Source organism: Aethalodelphis obliquidens, unplaced genomic scaffold, assembly GCF_003676395.1.
Source record: "Aethalodelphis obliquidens isolate GAN/ISIS:26980383/991018 unplaced genomic scaffold, ASM367639v1 scaffold79, whole genome shotgun sequence".
Classification (NCBI taxonomy): Eukaryota; Metazoa; Chordata; class Mammalia; order Artiodactyla; family Delphinidae; genus Aethalodelphis; species Aethalodelphis obliquidens.
The window spans coordinates 1,352,445-1,375,147 of record NW_020838023.1 but is presented as its reverse complement, the minus strand read 5'-3'; the positions used below and the strand labels follow the sequence as shown (position 1 = coordinate 1,375,147).

The window sequence follows — 22,703 nt, the reverse complement described above, 5'->3', positions numbered from 1 at the left end:
GTTCCTTAAAACACTAAAAATATAACTACCATACGACCCAGCAATCCCACTACTGGACATATACCCTGAGAAAACCATAATTCAAAAAGAGTCATATACCACAATATTCATTGCATCTCTATTTACAATAGCCAGGACATGGAAACAACCTAAGTGTCCATCGACAGATGAATGGATAAAGAAGATGTGGCACATATATACAATGGAATATTATTCAGCCATTAAAGAGAAACGAAAATGATTTGTAGTGAGGTGGGTGGACCTAGATCCTGTCATACAGAGTGAAGTTAGAAAGAGAAAAACAAATACAGTATGCTAACACATATATATAGAATCTTAAAAAAAAAAAAGTTTCTGAAGAACCTAGGGGCAGGACAGGAATAAAAATGCAGACGTAGAGAATGGACTTGAGGACACGGGGAGGGGGAAAGGTAATCTGGGACAAAGTGAGAGAGTGACATGGACATAGATACACTACCAAATGTAAAATACATAGCTAGTGGGAAGCAGCCACATAGCACAGGAGGGAGATCAGCTCAGTGCTTTGTGACCACTTAGAGGGGTGGGATAGGGAGGGTGGGAGGGAGACACAAGAGGGAGGAGATATGGGGATATATGTATATGTATAGCTGATTCACTTTGTTATAAAGCAGAAACTAACACACCATTGTAAAGCAATTATACTCCAATAAAGATGTTAAAAAAAAATAAGAGGGCAAATACATTTTTGGAAATTGTGGAAATGAAAAAAAAAACAAGGAAACGTAGGAAGTATCAAAGAATAAAAAGATAAGCAGATAGACAGCTAGAAATGAAAAGGAATAGGAAATAGGTGTAGAACTTTCTAGAGCAGAAAGAGGCTCCAGGTCCTAACCCTGCCGTCCCTTCTCCTAAATGTGTGAAGCTACTTCAGGCAAAATGTCCCTGTACCAACAGGCACATGAAGAGATGCTCAACATCACTAATTATTAGAGAAATGCAAATCAAAAGTACCTTGAGGTACCACATCATCAAAAAATCAACAAACAATAAATGTGGGAGACAGTGTGGAGAAAAGGGAACCCTCTTGCCCCGTTGATGGGAATGTAAATTAGTACAATCATTATGGAGAACAATATGGAGGTTCCTTAAAAAACTAAAACTAGAACTACCATATGATCCAGCAATCCCACTCCTGGGCATATATCTGGAGAAAACCATAATTCAAAAAGATACACACACCCCAGTGTTCGTTGCAGTAATATTTACAGTAGCCAGGACATGGAAGCAACCTAAATGTCCATTCACACAGGAGTGGATAAGAAGAGGTGGTACACATATGCAATAGATTACTACTCAGCTATAAAAAAAAAAGAATGAGATAATGTCATTTGCAGCAACATGGATGGACCTAGAGATTGTCATACTGAATGAAGTAAGTCAGACAGAGAAAGACAAATATCCTATGATATCGTTTACAAGTGGAATCTAAAAAAATTGGTACAAATGAACTTATTTACAAAACAGAAATAGAGTCACAGATGTAGAAAACAGTTTATGGTTACGGGGGGTGAAGACGGAGGACGGATAAATTGGGAGATTGGGATTGACATATACACACTACTATATATAAAAATATAACTAACAAGGACCTGCTGTATAGCACATGGAACTCTACTCAGTACTCTGTAATGACCTATATGGGAAAGGAATCTAAAAAAGAGTGGATATGTGTATATGTATAACTGCTTCACTGCTGTACAGCAGAAACTAACACAACATTGTAAATCAACTAGACTCCAATAAAATTTAAAAAAATAAATAAATTAAAAAAATAAAATTTAGCATCTTGCCTCGGGGATATGAAAGATCTAACCTAGTTAAACACATAAAATAGTACTTGTTTATAATAAACCTTGATCACTAAATTATGTTGTTTGTTCTGTTATAACAACACAGTCTTATAAGTTTATCTGACAGCTGTTTGCTTCTAGCCAAGAAAGTATTGAGAAACACATCTGTCTCATAATTTGCATACAGAGGGTATTTTAATAATCCATTTCTCCCTTCTTTGTCCATCCGTTTTTAGGCTGACTGGAAGCTTTGTGCCAGACTTGATAGTAAGCATGAGTAGCCAAATGTGGCTGCACCTTCAAACAGATGAAAGTGTCGGATCTATTGGCTTCAAGGTTAACTACAAAGGTAATGATAAATTGCTACTTTGGGAAATATGTTATCTTAATAAAACCAGAGAATACTTTTAAATTCAAGTTTAATTGTATCTATAAAATAAAAGTTTCCCAGCATATAAGAATGTATTTCAACAAAATACTTGCCTCTTTAAATTAACTATAAATGTTGATTTCACTTTTCTTTAAATAAAATTGTTTTTTTTTTTTCCCTTTAAAATGTATATATTTTGCATACCTAATCTCTCCCTCAGTCCACTATACAGTACCTGTGCTTTAGGCACTCTGGACTCCTAGCCTTTCCCAGAATAGACAATGTGATTTTATAAACTTTATACAAATTGCCTGGCAAAAAATCTACTAATTATTAAATACTTAAATACAAAGTAAAGACTTAATTTCTTAAAGAATCCAGGGTACCAATTATTACTATTTTTATTTTGTAATTCGTCAGTGTATCTCTCAGATCAAATACATGGTATCAGTGTTCAGATTATCAACTCCTATGTAAATTACAAATCACAAAAGTGTTAAATTGCTACTGCCTATCCCAATATTGATAGTTTTGCAGATTAATGATGAATTACATGTGTGTAACACAATCTTTTGTTTTAGTTCCATTTATAAGAGATAGATGCAAACATTGTGAAATCATATCTTTGACACACAATTAACTTTTTTAAATTAATTAATTAGTTTATTATTTTTGGCTGTGTTCGGTCTTCGTTTCTGTGTGAGGACTTTCTCTAGTTGCGGCAAGCGGGGTCCACTCTTCATCGCGGTGCACGGGCCTCTCACTATCGCGGCCTCTCTTGTTGCGGAGCACAGGCTCCAGACGCGCAGGCTCAGTAGTTGTGGCTCACGGGTCTAGTTGCCCTGTGGCATGTGGGATCTTCCCAGACCAGGGCTCGAACCCGTGTCCCCTGCATTGGCAGCAGATTCTCAACCACTGCGCCACCAGGGAAGCCCACAATTAACTTTTTTTAATGTCAAATAGAGACAGTGGATATACAGGTATACACACAACGTACATATTAGAAAAGCAATTTTTAAATTCTGACTGAAAATATGTATATGTTATTAAGTTAAGTTAAATTCTATGCTTTAAAAGATAAAAATGTGAAAGAGACCATCAGAAAGTTATGCTGCTTGAATTTATTTTTTCTATTGTAAAAGTCATTATTCTCTATCTTATCAATTAAACAATGGATTATTAAGTAGACAGAATTCTATTACTTGCATAATAATAATTTTTAAACAGACTTTATTTTTTCAGACATCGGCTTGCCATGCCTTTGTGTCCTGGCACGGGGAAATGAATGCATGATGTTGTCAGGGAGACAGGACACATGCATTCTGTGTTTTTAACTTGAGACTAAATTTGATACTATATTAATTTGAATAGTTCAGGAAATCTTTATAAATGTCAGTTTAAAAAAATAAAAAGGTTAGCCTGATTATGATTTAAATATATTCTTCCTCCATTTAAAATCCACATCTATCTCCAGTAAATAAAACAAAGTTACAAAGTTTAAAGAATGGTCAGCTTCTGTTGCAAATATCTATGTCTTGATTGTTTTCTTTTTCCTTACTTTTCCCCTGTAAATTATAATCCTCTTGGTTTTATTATTTTCTTCACCCTAAGAAATTTAAACTGTTAGAAAGTCTGGAGTGATTTAAACCTTAGAAACTGTATTAATCATTAACGACAATGCTTCAGCAAAGAACGCAGTTATTAAAGCTCACGAACAGTTTAGAGCCGCAGGGGAGACCTGTCAATATTTACAACTCTTGAACTGCTCTCCATTCCACTGCAGTTCAAGAGCTGGAAGTACCTTGTAAAGTAGCACAATTAAACATTATTTTGTTTTGTTTTCTGCTCAGATTTCAACAAATAATTTTAAAATATATGTACTGCCTAAGGATCTGCTATGTGCCAGCTACTGAATGAGTTGTTGAGTATAGAAAGAACAGCCAGGGACTTCCCCCGGTGGTACAGTGGTTAAGACTCCATGCTCCACTGCAGGGGCTGGGGTTGGATCCCTGGTCGGAGAACTAAGATAGGATCCTGATCACCACGTGGTGTGGCCAAAAGGAAAAGAAACAACAGCCGGATATTTTCTCTCTTAGGAAGATCATAATATAGTGACAGAGAAAAATATATCCAACTATCCATATACAGATATCCACCAAAGTGAGATTTGAAACAAACCAACCCAGGAGATTCTTAATGAATAATTCCCTTATTCTTTCCCTCCCTTCAATCTGGTCTCTTTCAGTCTAACATCCACACTGCTAATGATGATCTCCCAGCAGCAGGGAGGTGATCATATTACACTACAGCGTAAAATGTTTCCAAAATTTTTATTGCCTAAAGATGAAGTGCAGAAGCTCCACAGATCTTATCTTCCACCTTTTTTCTCCCTACAATCCAGTTTTATAAAATGATCCATAATTCTCTGAACCCAGCAAGTTGTTTCACACTTCTTACACTCAATAAATTCTATCTGGATCCATATTCTATTTCTAACTCAGCATCACATCACTCATGCTGTGAGACAATGTTCAAATATTTCTTCTTCTGTGAAGCCTTCCTTAACTCCCCCCATTACAAAAGAACACTTACTCTGTTTTATAAACGCTGTATCGTATATACTACATAACCAGATGAAATGCATCATATTCATCTTTATATTTCCATTAGCAACCCCCGGCTATATCATCATAGGTAATTAATGATTGTTCAGTAAAGCTGAACAAATGAGTTGACCTATATAATATGATGTAATACAGGGTAAAGTATGTCCTCAAAAGTTTAGTTTTCCTACTGTGAAAATCGTGTTTTTGCATCCTCCATAATATAAAACCTGAGCTCAAAGTTGAAGTAGGGTTCATTTTGAGAAGTTTCAAATTTTGATGTGCAGATAACTTTAGCAGCTTCGCCTACTAAAAATAATTTTCATAATTACCATGCTCTCTGTTAAGTAGTCTGTTGGTTCTAAATGGAACACCTGCTAAAAAAACTTCCCAGATTTGATCTAAAGATATATTTTTCTTATCATCCATAGATTTTGCATGAGATAGCATTAAAAGTGGATCTCCTGTAAATTAAAATTTTGTTTTATTGTACATTTTGTCTTTGAGAGTAAAAGAGAACTTAGCTATAAAACCACTTTGTCATTTTTACTCAAAGGTAAATATTTAGGAAATTTAATTTTTTTCTATGGCTATAAGTCTTTTCATATCCTTTCCTGGATTAATTTTGATTATTTATATTTTGTTAGAAATTTTTCTAGGATATAGATAATAGTTTTCAAATATTGACATTTCATACATAGTTTATTTTTAAAAAAACTTTTCTTAAAAAATTAGTAAAGATATCTTATCCAAATTATTTATGGCATAAATTAATTCAAAAGAGTAAATACTTTTTCTCACTCTGTTTGCCAGCATCTGCTTTCTTGCTTGCCCAGCAATCCTTCCACTTTCTTCTAAGAGCTGAACTACTTTAGGCTTGATGAAGTTTATCTCTTCCACTTCTGTATGGCTCTATAGGTTTGGGCTGAACTAATCAAAATTCCTTTTGATATGGTTAACAGTTTAGGATCTGGGGCAATTGATACAGATTGCAGGTGAAAGAAAATCTCTTTTCTGAGGTGGTATATTAAGGGTTATTTAACTTGGTGCCTACTGGTGGTCAACTTTTGTTGCCGGCAGAACCAGCACATAGAAAAAATGAAAAACAGTATTGTAGAAAAAATTGAAACTCCTAAGTGCCTGAAGGGAATACTAGACCTTGGTTTTCCAATTGTATAAGGCTATAAATTTTTCCTTGTTTAAGCCATGGTGAGTTCAGTTTATGTCACTTATAGCTAATTAAGCCCTGATTAACACAATTGCCATCTCTTTGTTATTTAATTCTTTCAACATAGAAAAAAAGGGAAGATCTATATTACAGTTCAATGCTTGCAGAATCAGATATATTTCTTTCTTTATTTTAATTTTTTTTTTTTTTAGGGTGGAAAAACACCATGGATGGGTCCCAGGGATAATGTGTACTCATAGAAAGGAACAGTTATATTTGAGAAAGTAATATTCAATACATTCTTTACTTTTTTTCAGGAAAGGAAACATAGAAATATTAGAGTTCTGTAATCACCTTCTACTAACAGTGTACATCCATAATGGGCAACATTCTTTATTAATCTTAGGACCTGTGCCTTACTGCCATTATTTATGAATTAAATTTTGGTCCCAGTTGTTTTTTTTTTTTTTTCTGAATTCTCAAATCATATCATGAGATTATTGAGATGTTTTGAAAACAGCATCAATTCATTGGTTCCTACATGGCTAATTATGACACTGAGACATAATCTTGTTTAGTGATCACTGAAATCATGTTGCAGGATAATGGAAAAAAATATGTAAAATGTTTTTGATTATTTTCTCTTTCTTAAGATTTCTGTTATGAATACTTCAGAAATTGACCCACATATATACAGTCAGTTGATTTTCAGAAAAGGTGCTAAAGAATTCAATGGGGAAAGGATATTCTTTTTTTTTATGAGTAATACTGAAACAATTGTATACCCACATGCCAAAAAAAGCAAAAAAAAAAAAACCCAAAAAACAAAAAAACCCTCAACCCTCCCTTAACTCACACAGTACACAGAAGTTAACTTGAAATGGATTATAGACCTAAATATAAGAGCTAAAGCTACAAAACTTTTGGGAAAAAAAAAAAAAAAACTAGCAGAAAAGCATAGTTAGCTTGCCTTAGGGAAAGTTTTCTTAGCTAGCAGACCAAAAACATTATATGCTATGGACTAAATGTTTGTGTCCCCCCACAAAATTCATATGTTGAAGCCCTAACCCTTAATGTGATGGTTTGGAGGTGGAGCATTAGGGAGATAATTAGACTTAAATGAGGTCATGAGGGGGAACCTACATGATGGATTAGTGACCTATAAGAAGAGACACCAGAGAGCCTACTCTCTCTCCTCAAGTACTCACAACGAGAAAAGGCCATGTGAGTAAACAGAGAGAAGGTGCTTGTCTGTGAGCCAGGAAGAGGGTCCTCACCAGAACCTGACCATGCTAGCACCCTGATCTTGAGCATCCCAATAGAGAACTTGTATACAGAGTATATAATGAATTTTAATAACTCAATAATAGGGTAAAGAAAATAATCCAATTTAAAATTGGTAAAAGAACTGGCCATCCACTTGACCAAAAAAGAGATACAGATGGCTCAAAAGCATTTGGAAAAAATGTTCAACATCATCATCATAAAGGCAATGCAAATTAAAACCACAAGGAGATACCACTATGTACCCACTCTATGGTGAAGATTAAAAGTATTGACCTGCCGAGGAAGTGGAATAACTAGACTTCAAACACTGTTGGTGGGAACATAAAATGTTATAATCACTTTTGAAAACAGTTTGACAATTTCTTAAACAGATACCTACCATACGACCCAGCCATTTTGCTCCTCGACATTTTCCCGAGGGAAATGAAAGCAAATGTCTATACAAAGACTTGTATAAGTATACATAGCATATATATTTTTAAAAATCTCCCCAAACTGGAAGAAATTTAAATATTTATCCATAGGTGAGTATATAAACAGAATGGGGTACTACTCATCAATAAAAAGGAAAAATCTATTAACATATGCAAAACATGGATAAAGATCAAAATTATCATGCTCAGTGAAAAGAGCCAGACCAAAAAAAAAAAACAAAAACAAAAACACAGTATATCCTGCATAATTCTATTTATACAAAATTCTAGAAAATGCTAACTAAAACTCGTAGTAACAGAAAGCAGATTATTTTTGGGGCATTGGAGGAATTGATTACCAAGGGGCCAGAGAAACATTCTGTGGTAGATAGATAAATGTTCATTACCTTGGCTATGGTAATGATTCACAGGTGTATACATATGTTAAAATTAATCAAACTGCACCTTTTATATATGGTCAGTTTATTGTTTGTCAGTTATACCCCAATGAAGCTGTAAACAAATTTCTGTGCTAACATTACCAAGTAATGTTTCAAAATGAATACTAATATAAGCTGTTTTATTTTTAATGGTATTATTATTTTGAGAGAAATAAGAAAAAGATTATGAGGAAAATGTTTTGATAGTTTTTGACAAGAGGGCAAGAACAATGTTTCATTTAAAATAACTTTAAGTAGAAGAGAGAATAGCATGTTCTCGGAATTTATTTTTGAAGTGCTTAAGTGGTTGTACTTCACAGATTTCAAGTTTTTCTTTTTTCTTTTTAGTAGGTTGAGGTATTACAAACAAGAGTGTCAGTGATATAATAGAGATTATAACAAGGTAAATTTATACCCAAGGAGCAAAAGAAGTGCTGAAAATTGCATTCATTTTTCTGTTTTTTCATTAAAACATTTTTAGTCTTAAGAAAGGTGGTACAAAGTAAAAATTTGTTATAATCAATTACTTATTTCTTAATCCTGCTGGTACCTGCCTAAGAAAACCTGACTTATTCTTGCGAGGGACTGAGTTTTATTTAAACTGAACACATTCTTTTTTTTCTCCAATTATATGAGATTTTAAAATTTTGTTCCACTTATATGATTTTTTCCATCTCTTTATTAGGATATTTCTCCAAAATCACCATTCATAGAATCCCAAGATTAAGCCTTGTTATATTTCTGATTAGAGTCAGTTAAAAAAAGAATTAATCATATAAGGATATTTATATAGTGTAGATATACAATGGTATCTGGCAAAAGAGCTAATGGTGTGTGTAGGTTTTTGTCCTTTTAGTTAGTACAGTGAAACAAAGATTCTGCACAATCCATCATTATACCCCCATAGTACTTACCACAATTCAAATGGATGGTCCAATAAATATATCAAACTGTAATCTGCAAAAAAGCTCACTGAGATTAATGCTAAACCAAAATGGCTTTTAGTATTAAAGAATTACTATGTTATTAGCAATTCATTCTTTTTTTTTTTTTTTTTTTTTTTTTTTGCATTACGCGGGCCTCTCACTGTTGTGGCCTCTCCCGTTGCGGAGCACAGGCTCCGGAAGCGCAGGCTCAGCGGCCATGGCTCACGGGCCTAGCCGCTCCGCGGCATGTGGGATCTTCCCAGACCGGGGCACGAACCTGTGTCCCCTGCATCGGCAGGCGGACTCTCAACCACTGCGCCACCAGGGAAGCCCTAGCAATTGATTCTTAAATATTTAATTTTAAAACTATACTTTAAAGCAGAAAACTAATAATGAATGAATGATAAATAAAGATCTTTGGAGACTTTGTTAGAAATTTATGAATCCCCCAAATCTTCCCACGTGTTGTATTTCTTAGTTTTCCAATGCTATAAAATCAAATTAGTGAAATAAAATTATGTAAGGCACAGTTATATCATCTTTTTAATTTATAAATATTTCCTATTTCCCCATATCCTGTTCTTTAACTCAAGTGAATTCAATTTAATGAGATCAAAGTCATCTAAAGAACATATTTAGATGATGATTTAACAGACTCTTAAAATGCACTCTGTAAATAATGAAAATAATTTTTAATTATACTGAAAAATAAACTTTTTAGTTTTTTAGGAACTAAATTATTTGTAATATACAAACATAATATTAGCGTGTTACAGAGATATATTTCAGTGTTTGTGTGATTAGATTGGAATCTAAGTTCATTTGTATGAATAACTATTTTCCTCTAAGGTATGCCATGTACATCACTGATTCAATACTTGCTGAAAGGAAAGTTTATCTTTAAAACGAGCTTGGACAAAATAGTCTCTGCATTTACTTTGAGTTCTAACATTCTTTTATTAGATTTGGTAAATTAAATATTGATATGTTTATTATACGGTCCAAGAATATTACACTCAATATCCATTCCTTATAGTAAACTGATACGCTATCAGCGGGACATGCTTTGTGTGAGTTCTCAAGATAAACTCCTCTCTCAGAATCTCCTCCAGATGTGACACCTCTCTATCTGGTGGTGGTCTCCTAACACAGAACCAGTGAGCGCCCTTGGATTTTCTCATTATTGTCTTTTGAGATATTTCTTCTCTTCATATCATTTTCATTTTCTTTAAGAAATCTTGTAATCTGTTAAAAGTGTTTCTCTTTCTTGGAAAAACTACTAAGTAACACATAGTATTATATGTGGGATTTTCATGATAACATTTCAATCTGCCCTCAGAATAAAGACAACTGTTAAGTATAACCCATGGAAACTTTACTAGAATAAGTATTATTATTTTCATTGTTGCTTTTTATTAGCTTAAAGGATTTATTCTATTTTTACATTCAATACATCAAGTTTCTTCAGAAAACTACTGCTCCTAAAATATTCAATTTGACTTTATCACAGTCTGCTGTGAGGACTAAGCTTTTTGTTTCTATACCCCCAGAATGAGAATGAGTGGCAGTAGAATATTAAAAGTCATGTCTATTTAAAAATATTCATTGAGTTTCAACTATGTGCCTAGGCATCATGAAGAGGATAGGGTACATAGCAAAAAATAAGAGACTTAGTCACTGCTTTCAGTCTAATGGGACAAAGACTGACAGTTAACAAATAATTGTAAATGTAAAGAGTGCTAAAAATGAAAGAGAGAATGTGCTTTTGGGAGACTATAACAAGACACCTAATGCAGGCCTCGAGGAGACCTTTCCTGAGGAAGTGAACATGGACTGAGACCTGAAGCTGTGTAGGAGTTACTGAGGCTGGAAGCTGGACAGCATGACCAGTGTGTATAGATGACAAGTTACATTTGAGGAGTTGTTAGAATTCCTGGATGTGTAGCAGAAATGGAAAGAGAAAAAGCTATGGTGTAGTCCTGGATAAGACTGGAGAGATGGGAAGGAAGGAGCAGGTTATGCTTTGCTGCAAAAGACACATATGAATCTGTGAGACTGAAAGATATTCATTTTCTCCATGGAAGCAAAAGATCATTCCACCCACTCCCAGGTAGACAGCTTTTCCAATTTTCCCCTTAGGACAGGGACTAGTATTTACTTAAATAATGGAATCATAGAACATTGGAGCTGGGAGAGACTTTTGAGGTAATTGAATCAGTTATACTCATTTCCTCCAAGATGAGGAAATTGAGTCCCATAAAGATCGATTTTTCTCACAGTCATTATAGGCAGTGCCTGAGCCCAAAGTGGAACTATGAGCTATTGCTTCTGAGAGGGTCACTTTCCCCTGCACTACATTGCTTCACACTTCATATTTCTCCATAGATCCAAGGTATATATAGTTGGCTGATTGACAAATACACTTTTGTAGGTTGTACAGGGCCTTTATCAAATAATCTATAATCATCACAATTTCTAATCAAATTAATGTGTCTTTTCCCTCAATGCCAGTAATAATTTAATTTTATACATATTATATTCATGGTTATTCATTGTATCCACCTTAACTGGGGAAGATATTTCAAATGAAAGTGAAGTATCAATGCAAGTAAAAGAATCATTGGAGACTAAAATGTTTTTCCTTATCTGTTATAAGCAGAAGGTAAGATGTGAGATATGTGAGGTATTTATATTTTAGAACTTGATGTTTAATGGCAGAGGAGAACAAAGTTATTTGTTTGATTAAATAAAATCCCAATGTTATTTTTGCTTATCTCAACTGAGAAAGAAATCTTGATTAAACCTATCAGAACTAAAACTATTCAGAATTTTGGAATAGTGCCAATCTGACTATGTGCAAAGAGGTACCTGTTTATATAAATTGTTTTCTGAATGTGGTACTATATCATTTCTTGGACACAGTGGTAATCTTAACCATTCTCAAACTCATTAGCTTATACAACAATTATTTATTTTCACAAGTCTGTGCATAGGCTGAGGGTGTGCTGATCTAGGCTGAGTTTGAATTCATGCCTCATTCATTCTTCTGACACCAGTGCCCTAGACCAGATATGGTGTTTTCTTGACAATGACAGAAGTGCATAGGATAAAAATTCAACCAAACAGACATGTTTAAAGATCTCCTTGCTTCTTGTCTGCTAAAATTCATTGGCCAAATCAAGTCAATTGGCAAGCCCAGATTTAAAGAGGTAGGAAAGTGAATTCCGCCCAAAAAAGTGGGAGAAGAGAGTAAATGTTTTTAAACAATCTAGTTTGCAACAAGTGCTAACTCTCTCTCTCTATTTATATATAAAGTACATATACATATATAGGCAAAAGGTATATATATACACACATATATATATATATATATATATATAACCTGTGCTTTTGTCTGTACCTGGCCACCACCAACCAGATGACCAATGAGTGGTACAGAGGTGACCGAGCCTGGTGCTAGCATTGTCCCCAGGTAGCTCCCCAGGAGGAAGCTCAGCACCACAACAAAGCCCAACAGGAAGACAATCCTCGGGAAGGTCAGGAATATACATAAACACACACACACACACACACACACATACATACATACATGGTTGACTCTTGGACAACACGGGTCTTGAACAGTGCAGGTCCACTTATACAAGGGATTTTTTCATTAATAAATACTAAGGTATTACACAATCTGTGGTTGGTTGAATCCATAGATATGAAAACGCAGATACAAAGGAACCACATATATGGAGGAACTATCTACACAAAGTACCAACTATAACTTATACTTGGATTTTTTTTTACTGCATGGAGGGTAGGTGCCCCTAACTCCCACATTATTAAGGATCAGTTATATATCTTCCACCCTCAATAAGAAGACAGTTTAGTTTGGAATAAAGTCACATATGCTGATCGTTGCAGTGGTCTAAACAAGATGATACAGAACTGGACAAGGGATGTTACTTCTGAAATGAAAAGTTAAGGATGAAGTGGGGATTGAAGTTAAGAGTTCTCTCTGAAAAGAGAAAAAGAAAACACACCTTAATGACAGTATATAAAAGAGATATAGCAAGAAAATATATAAAGAAATGGAGGTGCTCATAGTAGTCAAAAACCTGCAAAATATATTTTGGCAAGAAAATATATTTCAATGCTGTTGTGTATATTGTTCCTCATTGTAAATATCATGCATGTTTACCAAACTTAAATAACTCCCGTGGTATCTTCATTTCATGTCAACTTTTAACAGTAACATAAGAAGGATTGGAACATCTATAAAAATAATAATAAGACTTTCTATTGAAAGAAAAAATGGAAATATTTTGGCAAAATATACCAAATGAATGTTGGCCATCAGGGCATTTCCCATGTTTAATAATAAGGTGTGATGATATTCAGGTATTAAAAGCATGAGATTTTGAGTCAAACATAGTGTTGAATTTAGGTTTGTTGACTTCTGAGTCAGACAAAGTGTTTATTTCAGGTTTGTTGCCTGCTCATTGGAGACCTTGGGGAAGTGTTTTAATCTTTTGAAGTCTCAGCTTCCTCATCTGTAAAATGATAAGAATGAGTTTTTACCTTAATGGAATGTTGTAAGAATTAATGAGAAAATGTACTTAAAGTCTTATATTTATAATATTATTATTACACAGAAAATATATCTATTATATAGCTACATAAAATACCACATTTTATAAAGTTTTTATTTTTTCACATCATGTGGATTACTCAAAAAATTTTCTATCATATTCTGGGAAGTGCAACATTTATTTAGTTTGTCTTCAAATAAGTCAAACATGGAAGAATATTTTAGTGTGATTAAAATAGAACCCAGGGCTTCCCTGGTGGTGCAGTGGTTGAGAGTCCGCCTGCCGATGCAGGGGACACGGGTTCGTGCCCCAGTCTGGGAAGATCCCACATGCCGTGGAGCGGCTGGGCCCGTGAGCCATGGCCGCTGAGCCTGTGCGTCCGGAGCCTGTGCTCCGCAACGGGAGAGGCCACAACAGTGAGAGGCCCGCGTACCACAAAAATAAATAAATAAAAATAAATAAATAAATAAATAAAATAGAACCCAACTAGTAATAACAGAATTTGAAGTTAAAAATACATTATTGTTTATGCTAGCACCTTCTAAAATGAAATACTTTGGTATAAATCTAACAAAATATATATAATACCTATATGGTGAAAATTATAAAACTCTGATAAAAGATGCCAAAGAAGAACTAAATAGATATTCTATGTTCATGAATAGGAAAACTTAGTATTGTCAAGGTATCAGTTTTTCCCAACTTGTTCTATAGATTCAACACAATTCTAACCAAAATCTCAGCAACTTATTTTATGGAGATTGACAAACTGATTCAAAAGTCTATATGGAGAGGCAAAAAAGCAAACCAAACAAAACAGAATAGTCAACTCAGTTTTGAAGAAGAACAAAGTGAGAAGACTGACATTACTTGGCTTCAAGACTTATGTAAAGTTACAGTAATCAACACAGTGTGGTAGTGGTGAAGGAATAAACAAATAGTTCAATGAAACAGAATAGAGAACCCAGAAAAAAGATTCACTGATCTGTGCTAAGGAGCACAGGCAGTACAATGGAGCAAAGATGGTCTTTTCAACAAAAGGTGTGGAAACAACTGGAAACCTACATGCAAAAATAAAAAAAATAAATAAAAAAAAAGAAGGCACAGACCTTACACCCTTCACAAAAATTAACTCGAAATGGGTTGTCAACCTAAATGTAAAATGCAAAACTATATCACTACTAGAAGATAATGTAGGAGAAAATCTAGATAACTTTGAGTATGGTGACGACTTTTTAGATATAGCATCAAAGGCACAACCCATGAAAGAAGTAATAGATAAGCTGAACTTCATTAAAATTAAAAACTTATGCTCTGCAAAAGACAACGTAAAAAGAATGAGAAGATGGGCTACAGAATGGTAAAAAACATTTTGCAAAAGACACATCTGATAAAGGACTATTATTAAAAAAAACACAAATAGTTCTTAAAACTCAACAATAAGTAAATTAACAACTCAATTTAAGAAGGGTGTGTACCACTACACACCTAGTAGAATGGCCAAAATCTAAAACAATGACAAAACCAAATGCTTATGAGGATGTGGAACAAGAACTCTCATTCATTGCTGATGGGATTGCAATGTGGTACAACCACTTCGGAAGACAGTTGTCAGTTCCTTACAAAATGAAACATATTCTTAAATATATGATTCTGCAATCACACTCTTTAGTATTTATCTACCAAAATGAAATGAAAACTTATATCCACACAAAGACTACATATGTATATTTATAGTAGCTTTATTCGTAATTATCAAAACTTGCAGCAACCAAGATGTTCTTCAGTAGGTGAATGGATAAATAAACCGTGATACATCCAGACAATGGAATACTATTCAGCCCTGAAAGAAAATTTGCTATTAAGCCATACAAAGACATGGAGGAAACTTAAATGTGTATTACTCAATAAAGGAAGCCAATCTGAAAAGGCTATGTACTGTATAATTCCAGCTATATCTCTTTCTGGAAAAGGCAACACTGTGGAGATAGTAAAAATCTCAGTAGTTGCCAGGAATTGTGCTCTGAATAGACGGAGCACAGAGGACTTTTAAGGCAGTGAACCTATTCTGTATGATACTACAGTGATAGATACATGTTCTTGCACACTTGTCAAAACCCATAGAATGTTTAACACCAACAGTGAAATCTAATATAAACTCTAGACTTTAGATGATGATGTGTCAGTGTAGGTTCATCAGTGTGGTACATGGAGTGGGTGAGGCTGTGTGTGTGTGGTATGGAGTAAATGGGAATTCTATGCTTTCCACTCAATTTTGCAGTCAACCTAAAACTTCTCTAATTTTTTTTAAATTTAAAAAATAATAAGTTAAAAAAAATGAAACCCAATAGTACTCCCAAAGATGTCTAGAAACAGTTATAAAATGGTAGTATTTTATATTAATAGAAGTATTTGAAATCTTTTTTTCTTTAACATTTATTTATTTAGGCTGCACCAGGTCTTAGTTGTGGCATGCGGGATCTTCCTTACAGCATGCAGACTTCTTAGTTGTGGCATGCTGACTCTTAGTTATGTCATGTAAACTCCTAGTTGCAGCTTGGATGTGGGATCTAGTTCCCCAATCAGTGATTGAACCCAGGCCCCCTGCATTGGGAGCTCAAAGTCCTACCCACTGGACCACTAGGGAAGTCCCGAGTATTTGAAATCTTTAGGTGTTCTTTCCCACTGATTGGTTTAATATTGTTTTCTAATTTGGTCTACTATTCAGTTCCCATGGTTACTTTCCAGGCTAGGGGGAAAAAAAAAAAGAAAAAGAAAGAAAGAAAAAAAAAAACTTTCTAAGGGCATCAGCAGGCAGTATATTCTGGCCAGTACCCTCTACTGTCATCCATATTGATTGTAGGTTTCACAACATCTCATACTACATTAAGTTCATTTCAGAGAAAAACTTTGACTCAAATTTACTTGAAAAAAACACTCAAAATAATAATATTATCATTTCTGCTTGATATATCCATTGTAGTAATAGGGAGATGTAATATTCTCTCTGTCTTTTAATCACATAATGAAATCAAGTCACCAGTTTGGGGCATTTTCAAAACAATTCCTCAAATAGAAGAAAATCTGTTTTATTCTGTTCCTTTGAAGAACAAGAGACACTTTGATTAATCTTTTCATAAATATCTTGATTTACACTTTTTGAAATAATCGTGTTGTCTATGCTCACAAATTTTATGGTTCTTAAATCATCAACAACTAATATTTGCACCCATCTGCATATGAAACTATGCAGATATCTAACTATGTTAGATAATTAAATGGACACCCTAAACAGGATGAAATGACTCATACAAATATAAAAATTCAAATAACACATACACTGTAAAATAGAGTATAAAATAAAGAATTAAATTGGCAGCCAATATCTATTTACATTAGGCATATTTTTTTTCTTGTTTATGCTTTGTGTGCAATGAAATTATGTGAGAAGGGAAATATCTTGCTTCTGTTTAAGGGAAGAACCTACCAAAGCCTGGGAAAGTTTTCTGAATTTTTACACATATTTAAAAGATATTGTATGATCACAACATTTGTGTATCTTTTTCTTTCAGAGGGGGGAAGTACAACATCTCCAAATTTGGTCAGAAAAGATGTATAACCTTCTTAATTTTTGTATTTTTTTTAGCTTAAAATAAGAAAATTGAAGTGGAAACATAAAATACCAACTAATGTGCAAAGGCTGTTTACATGCTAAATCATCAGATCCAAAGCCACAGTTATGTTTAGGGTCCTTTTCCAGAATAAGTTGGAAGGTCAATAAAAACGTAGGATGAGATTTGAAATAAAATAAATTATACTGTCATCAGTCTTTACACCAGTGAATCAGCTAAAAATCCTTACCCATGAGTTTATTTTTCAACTAGCCCTGTCTTAGAATTAACAGACAAAGGCTTCTGAGGGAAACATAATGAAACAATGTAATATTCATTGCTCTAGGACTGAAGCCTAATTTTAAAATTAATTTAAATGTTTATTAACATTCAGGAATATATAATAGGATTTTTGGTCAAGCTCACACTGCCTCAAATCTGTTGCTCACAATGTGTTTTAAGGCAATACTCCCATCACCTTTTGATCTGAAGATAGGAGATCGAAGTCCAACTAAATGGAGAATGCAAGACATCCTACAAAACATGCCTACTATAATGAGATTTGGAAATCTGACCTAGCCTAGATGTTGGGATTTGGACAGCAACATACCAAAGATAAATGAAAACAAATAAATTATGTCTTTCTGAAAGACATAAAATTCAAATTCTCATCACCTAAGTCTCAGCCAATTTGAAGTTTATATTTAAAAGCTGATCCTATTTTCCTAAGAAAAATAATTTGGTGGAGTGTGTGTGTGTGTGTGTGTGTGTGTGTGTTTGTGCATGCACATGCACACAAGCATGTGTGTATGTATTCAATATTTGGCAAAATTGATAGGGGAAGAAAACTAAGAAATATGAGTCAATAAAGGAGAAAAATGTAATAATGATAAAAGAATAGTCACATGGGTTAGAACACTGTTTTATTGTATCCAGTGCACTCCTTTTGATAATGTAAATTACAAGAGTATGGTCATTGTGCATACACAGTGCTGCTGTTATGCCTCCCATAGTTTAGATAAGGAGCCAATAGGAAAATGGAAATTGGACTCTCTTACTCTCTAAAAGATAAGCTGACCTCTGCAAATCTACTCTCTCCATATGTGGCTTACTTGGAACTGTCAGGAAAGGCACAGTATTAACATTGCTTGCATACCAATTATACACCAAACATCATGCTAGAAGTTGGAAATATTATCATTTAATCTTCACGTATGCAAATAATTTCAGTATGTTAAGTGCAACGTTTAAATAATCATGTGACTTGAGGTCCACTCAATTGTCAATAATAATCCGTGCATTTTGTTTGCCTCTAACTAGTTCTATAATGAAAAAGTCTATGTGAATATTTAAATATATTAATTTATTCACAAACATTTATATAGCAATATTAAATATAAAAGAACAATGGTTTTAGTTTACTTCAAAAAAACCTTTAATTTATAAATTATTCTTAAGAATAGAAGTAAAAGCTAAGGAATTAAAAATTATAAATGCTTTATTTAGTGATACGTTAAATTATAATTTGTATTCTTCATCCATGTATTCATTCAATTAACATTTGTTCAATACCTCAAGCTTATAGATTTACATTATGAGAGTTGCTGTGGGCATGAACTCTTCTTTTAAGGCAATCCCTGCCTTGTCAGTTAAGAGGTAGACATAGACATAAACAAATAAAAATGCACTGTCTTGAATGTAATAATAGAGGCTTGTACTAATCACAGTGATAGGACAGAGGAGAAAGTTAATAATTTGACAAGGGACAAGGTATCAGGGCAGGCTTTAGATAGGAGGTAATATCAGGTCAACAAAGTTGGAGATGTATGCACATCCTAGACAGAGTAAAGAGCATAGGCAAATGTACAAGAATCCTGAAACACCTGGCTGAAAGGGGTCAACTACAAGTGGTTATTATTTCTGAAGCATAATGGTAAGAAGGAAATGGCACCAGCAGATGAGACAAGAGATGACCTTGAGGCTATAGGTAGACTATGAAGGGGTTTAAGTAGTGGGTAATATTCTATTATTTATATTTGGATAAGATTATTCTGATAATTGTAGAGAAGAGAAATCAAAGGGAAAAGTAAATTAAGCTATCAATCATCCAGAAAAGAGATAAGCCCAAACCCAAAATAATGGCAAAAGAGCTTGTAAGAAGACTGTAGAATCTGGAGACCTTTCTGGGACAAAATTGGCAGACCCCAGAATCTAAACAGATGCTGTGAGAGTAGTGTTGAAATAGAGGGGATAATCAAAGATAACACCCAGCTTTCTGCTTGAGTGACTGGTGAACAGCTGTGACGTTAAGGAAATGTGTTGCAGGGAAGAAGGATCTGATGTAAATGTAGGGGAATAAAATACATTTAGGCTTGTTGCATATAATTTCACGGTGAGACATCAAATTGGAGCTGTTAATATTGCAGCTGGAACTCAAGAAAAAGATCTGTGCTCTTTATTTGGGAGGCTGGTTCTTTAGTATGGTAGATTCTCGTGGGAAGATTTGAAGAACAAGTAGTTACTATCAGCTAAAATGTAGTGATTATAATGTACATCAAAATCCAGAAAGGCATTTATAAACTCTTGGTAGATTTGGTGGTAATTAGGTAACTGGAAACTCAACAATGCACACAAATGTCCCTGAGAAAACTGTAAGACATGGGATCATGGAGAGCCACCATAAGCAGGAATAGATATGCTGTCAGGTATCAGAAGTAAACGACTAATGATGGGTTTGAATGCAGAGAAATATATCGGTATGGAGCAGAGGGGAGAATTAAGGATGTTTGGGTTTTCATACCTGATGGCTTCTGTTTTCTTTAAATTAGGAAACAAAGTGTGCTTAGAACATTTACAATAAGAGGACAAGGGGATGAGGAGGGTACCAAGATGAATGCAGCTGTTCTAGCCTCACAGCACCTTAGATCCAGCGGTAACAATAAAGGCTGTCCTGCTTTCCTGAAAGCTCAAACGAAATCCTCCCTTCTTTTTTTTTTTGTTGTTGTTGTTGTCGTATTCGGCAGAAAATACAATATGTTATTATTCTATCCATGATTTCACCCTTATTTTAAACTTAGCTCTAAAATTAAAATAAATTTTTCACAATCAGTTCTTTGCCAAACTTTTTCCAGGCATCTCTTTGTTAGACAAAGCTCTGCTCTTCGTACATTCTTTAGAAGGGCACATGTGTACAATATTCTATCAGTTCTTCATGTTCGAGACTATATATATATACAGTCTATACATGTATAATTTTTATATATATATATATATTTTTTTTTTAACTTGAAGGACAGCTTAGTTGGACATAATATCCTGTGAGTACATTCTATTCCCTTAACTTTCTTGAAAGTGCTCGTCCACTGTTGCCTTACTTTGCATGCTGTTTTGGAAAACTCTGATACCAATCTCATTCTTGTGACTTTGTGAGTTATTTCAATTTACTGCCTGGAGGCCCTCAAGGATTTTTTTTTTTTCTTTAAGTAAAAGATTCATTACAATTTTTTGTTTGTTTGAAAGATTCAGTCTTAGAGGTGACTGTAACCATGTTGGCTTTCACTGGCGCTGGTAGGTCTAGACTTGAAAGGTCAAATCTAGACTTCAGGCTTCTTTTATATTTGGAAAATTGCTTCGATTATACATGTAAATATACATTTTGTTCCACTGTTTGATTTTCTTCTTCAGGAGTACTAAATTAACTTGTGCTGTTTATCTGTCTTTCATTTCAACTACTTCCGCTTCTGATCCATTTTACTTCTGTATTTCATTTTCATTCACTTGAATTCTTTTTCTTTTTCTTAACATTTTTATTGGAGTGTAATTGCTTTACAATGGTGTGATAGTTTCTGCTTTATAACAAAGTGAATCAGTTATACGTATACATATATCCCCATATGACTTCCTCTTGCGTCTCCCTCCCTCCCACCCTCCCTATCCCACTCTTCTAGCTGGTCACAAAGCACCGAGCTGATCTCCCTGTGCTATGCGGCTGCTTCCCACTAGCTATCTATTTTACATTTGGTAGTGTATATATGTCCATATATACACTACCACTCTCTCACTTTGTCCCAGCTTACCCTTCCCCCTCACCGTGCCCTCAAGTCCATTCTCTATGTCTCCGTCTTTATTCCTGCCCTGCCACTAGGTTCATCAGTACCATTTTCTTTTTTCAGATTCCATAAATATGCGTTAGCATACAGTATTTGTTTTTCTCTTTCTGACTTACTTCACTCTGTATGACAGACTCTAGGTCCATCCGTCTCACTACAAATGACTCAGTTTTGTTTCTTGAATTCTGTTTTATTCCCTGCTTTTATTCAATGTCCTTTATAAAAGTTTCATTTGAATCTTTCTCTCTTGGATTCCTTGTTTATTTATCTTCACTTCTAGTATAATGTTATCATTTTCTTCTCTTTCCTTAGTTAAATCAACTTTTGTTTTATTATAGACTGTCTTATGTCCATTTATAGTCCTACTATTTATTATCTGATTCAATGATGTTTTTAATATCCCTAGTTCATCATTTGAGTATATTTAATTTAATTTGGGGTGTTGTATTACAATTTTATTGAACTGCATGATTGTTTTCAGAGGAAAATTTTATCATCAAAAATGTGTTGATTCCCATTTCTGATTTATCACAGTAGTTTTGTATAGATGTGGTTTTTCTTATTTCTGTTCATTTCATGGACAGTATTCCTGGTTTGAGAATGCTCTCTTCTGTCCTCTTTTTTACAGTTTCTTTTATGGATGGTGTTGGTGGGGGTAAGAGAAGGATGCCATTTTGTTTCTCTCTGTTTCTTCAGGATTCTTTATTTTTTACTTTTTTTTTTATATAAAATTATTTTCCTTCCTTGCCTCATTTTTTTGTTGAATACTATTCTTTCACTAAATGTGTGTCTCTTTCATGATTATTGCTCTCTGAGACTGCTACTTCTAGTCCCACACAATTTAAATCCCCTTCATTTAATCAGTGCTGTTAACAACTAAGCCCAAGTGCTGTGTTTAGTATTTTGACACTTATTGTTTGACTTGCTCTTTCTGGTGATGATTTCACCTGTGCTTTGTTTATGTCCTCTGTGCCTTTTTACTCTTTTTTTTTTTTTTTTAACAGACATTCTTAAGCTTACCTTCTTTACTCTGTGTTCACAGTCATGCAGTTGAACTCTGTAGGAATTTTTTTTCTCTATTTATAGACAAGTAGGAGTGCAGTATTCTGAAGGGACAGGTCATACATGGTTTTATTTTCATCCTTGGTTATTTATATAGTTTTTAGGGGCATTGAAGGGTAGATTCAGAAGCAGGCAGCCACCATTGTTCTCCTGACATAATCATATAGTCTTGACAGTTAGAGTTGACACAGATTTTGCAGGTCATCAGATTGAAAACTGTAACTTACAGATGAGAAAACAGGAGGTTAGAGAAGTAAATAAGTTGGTCAGAGTCAAATGGCTGTTTCAGGTAGGATATGACT

General features: G+C 34.2%; 1 protein-coding gene across 3 annotated transcripts in view; it reads left to right on the top strand.

The window, feature by feature from the left end:
• CSMD3 (CUB and Sushi multiple domains 3) overlaps window positions 1-22,703 on the top strand; it is a 1,084,122-nt gene that overhangs the window by 534,792 nt on the left and 526,627 nt on the right. For all 3 annotated transcript variants that reach the window (XM_027092553.1, XM_027092552.1, XM_027092550.1), the window contains one exon: window positions 2,069-2,181. In XM_027092553.1, the coding sequence (XP_026948354.1) occupies window positions 2,069-2,181 (113 nt within the window). The remainder of the gene's footprint in view (window positions 1-2,068; window positions 2,182-22,703) is intronic.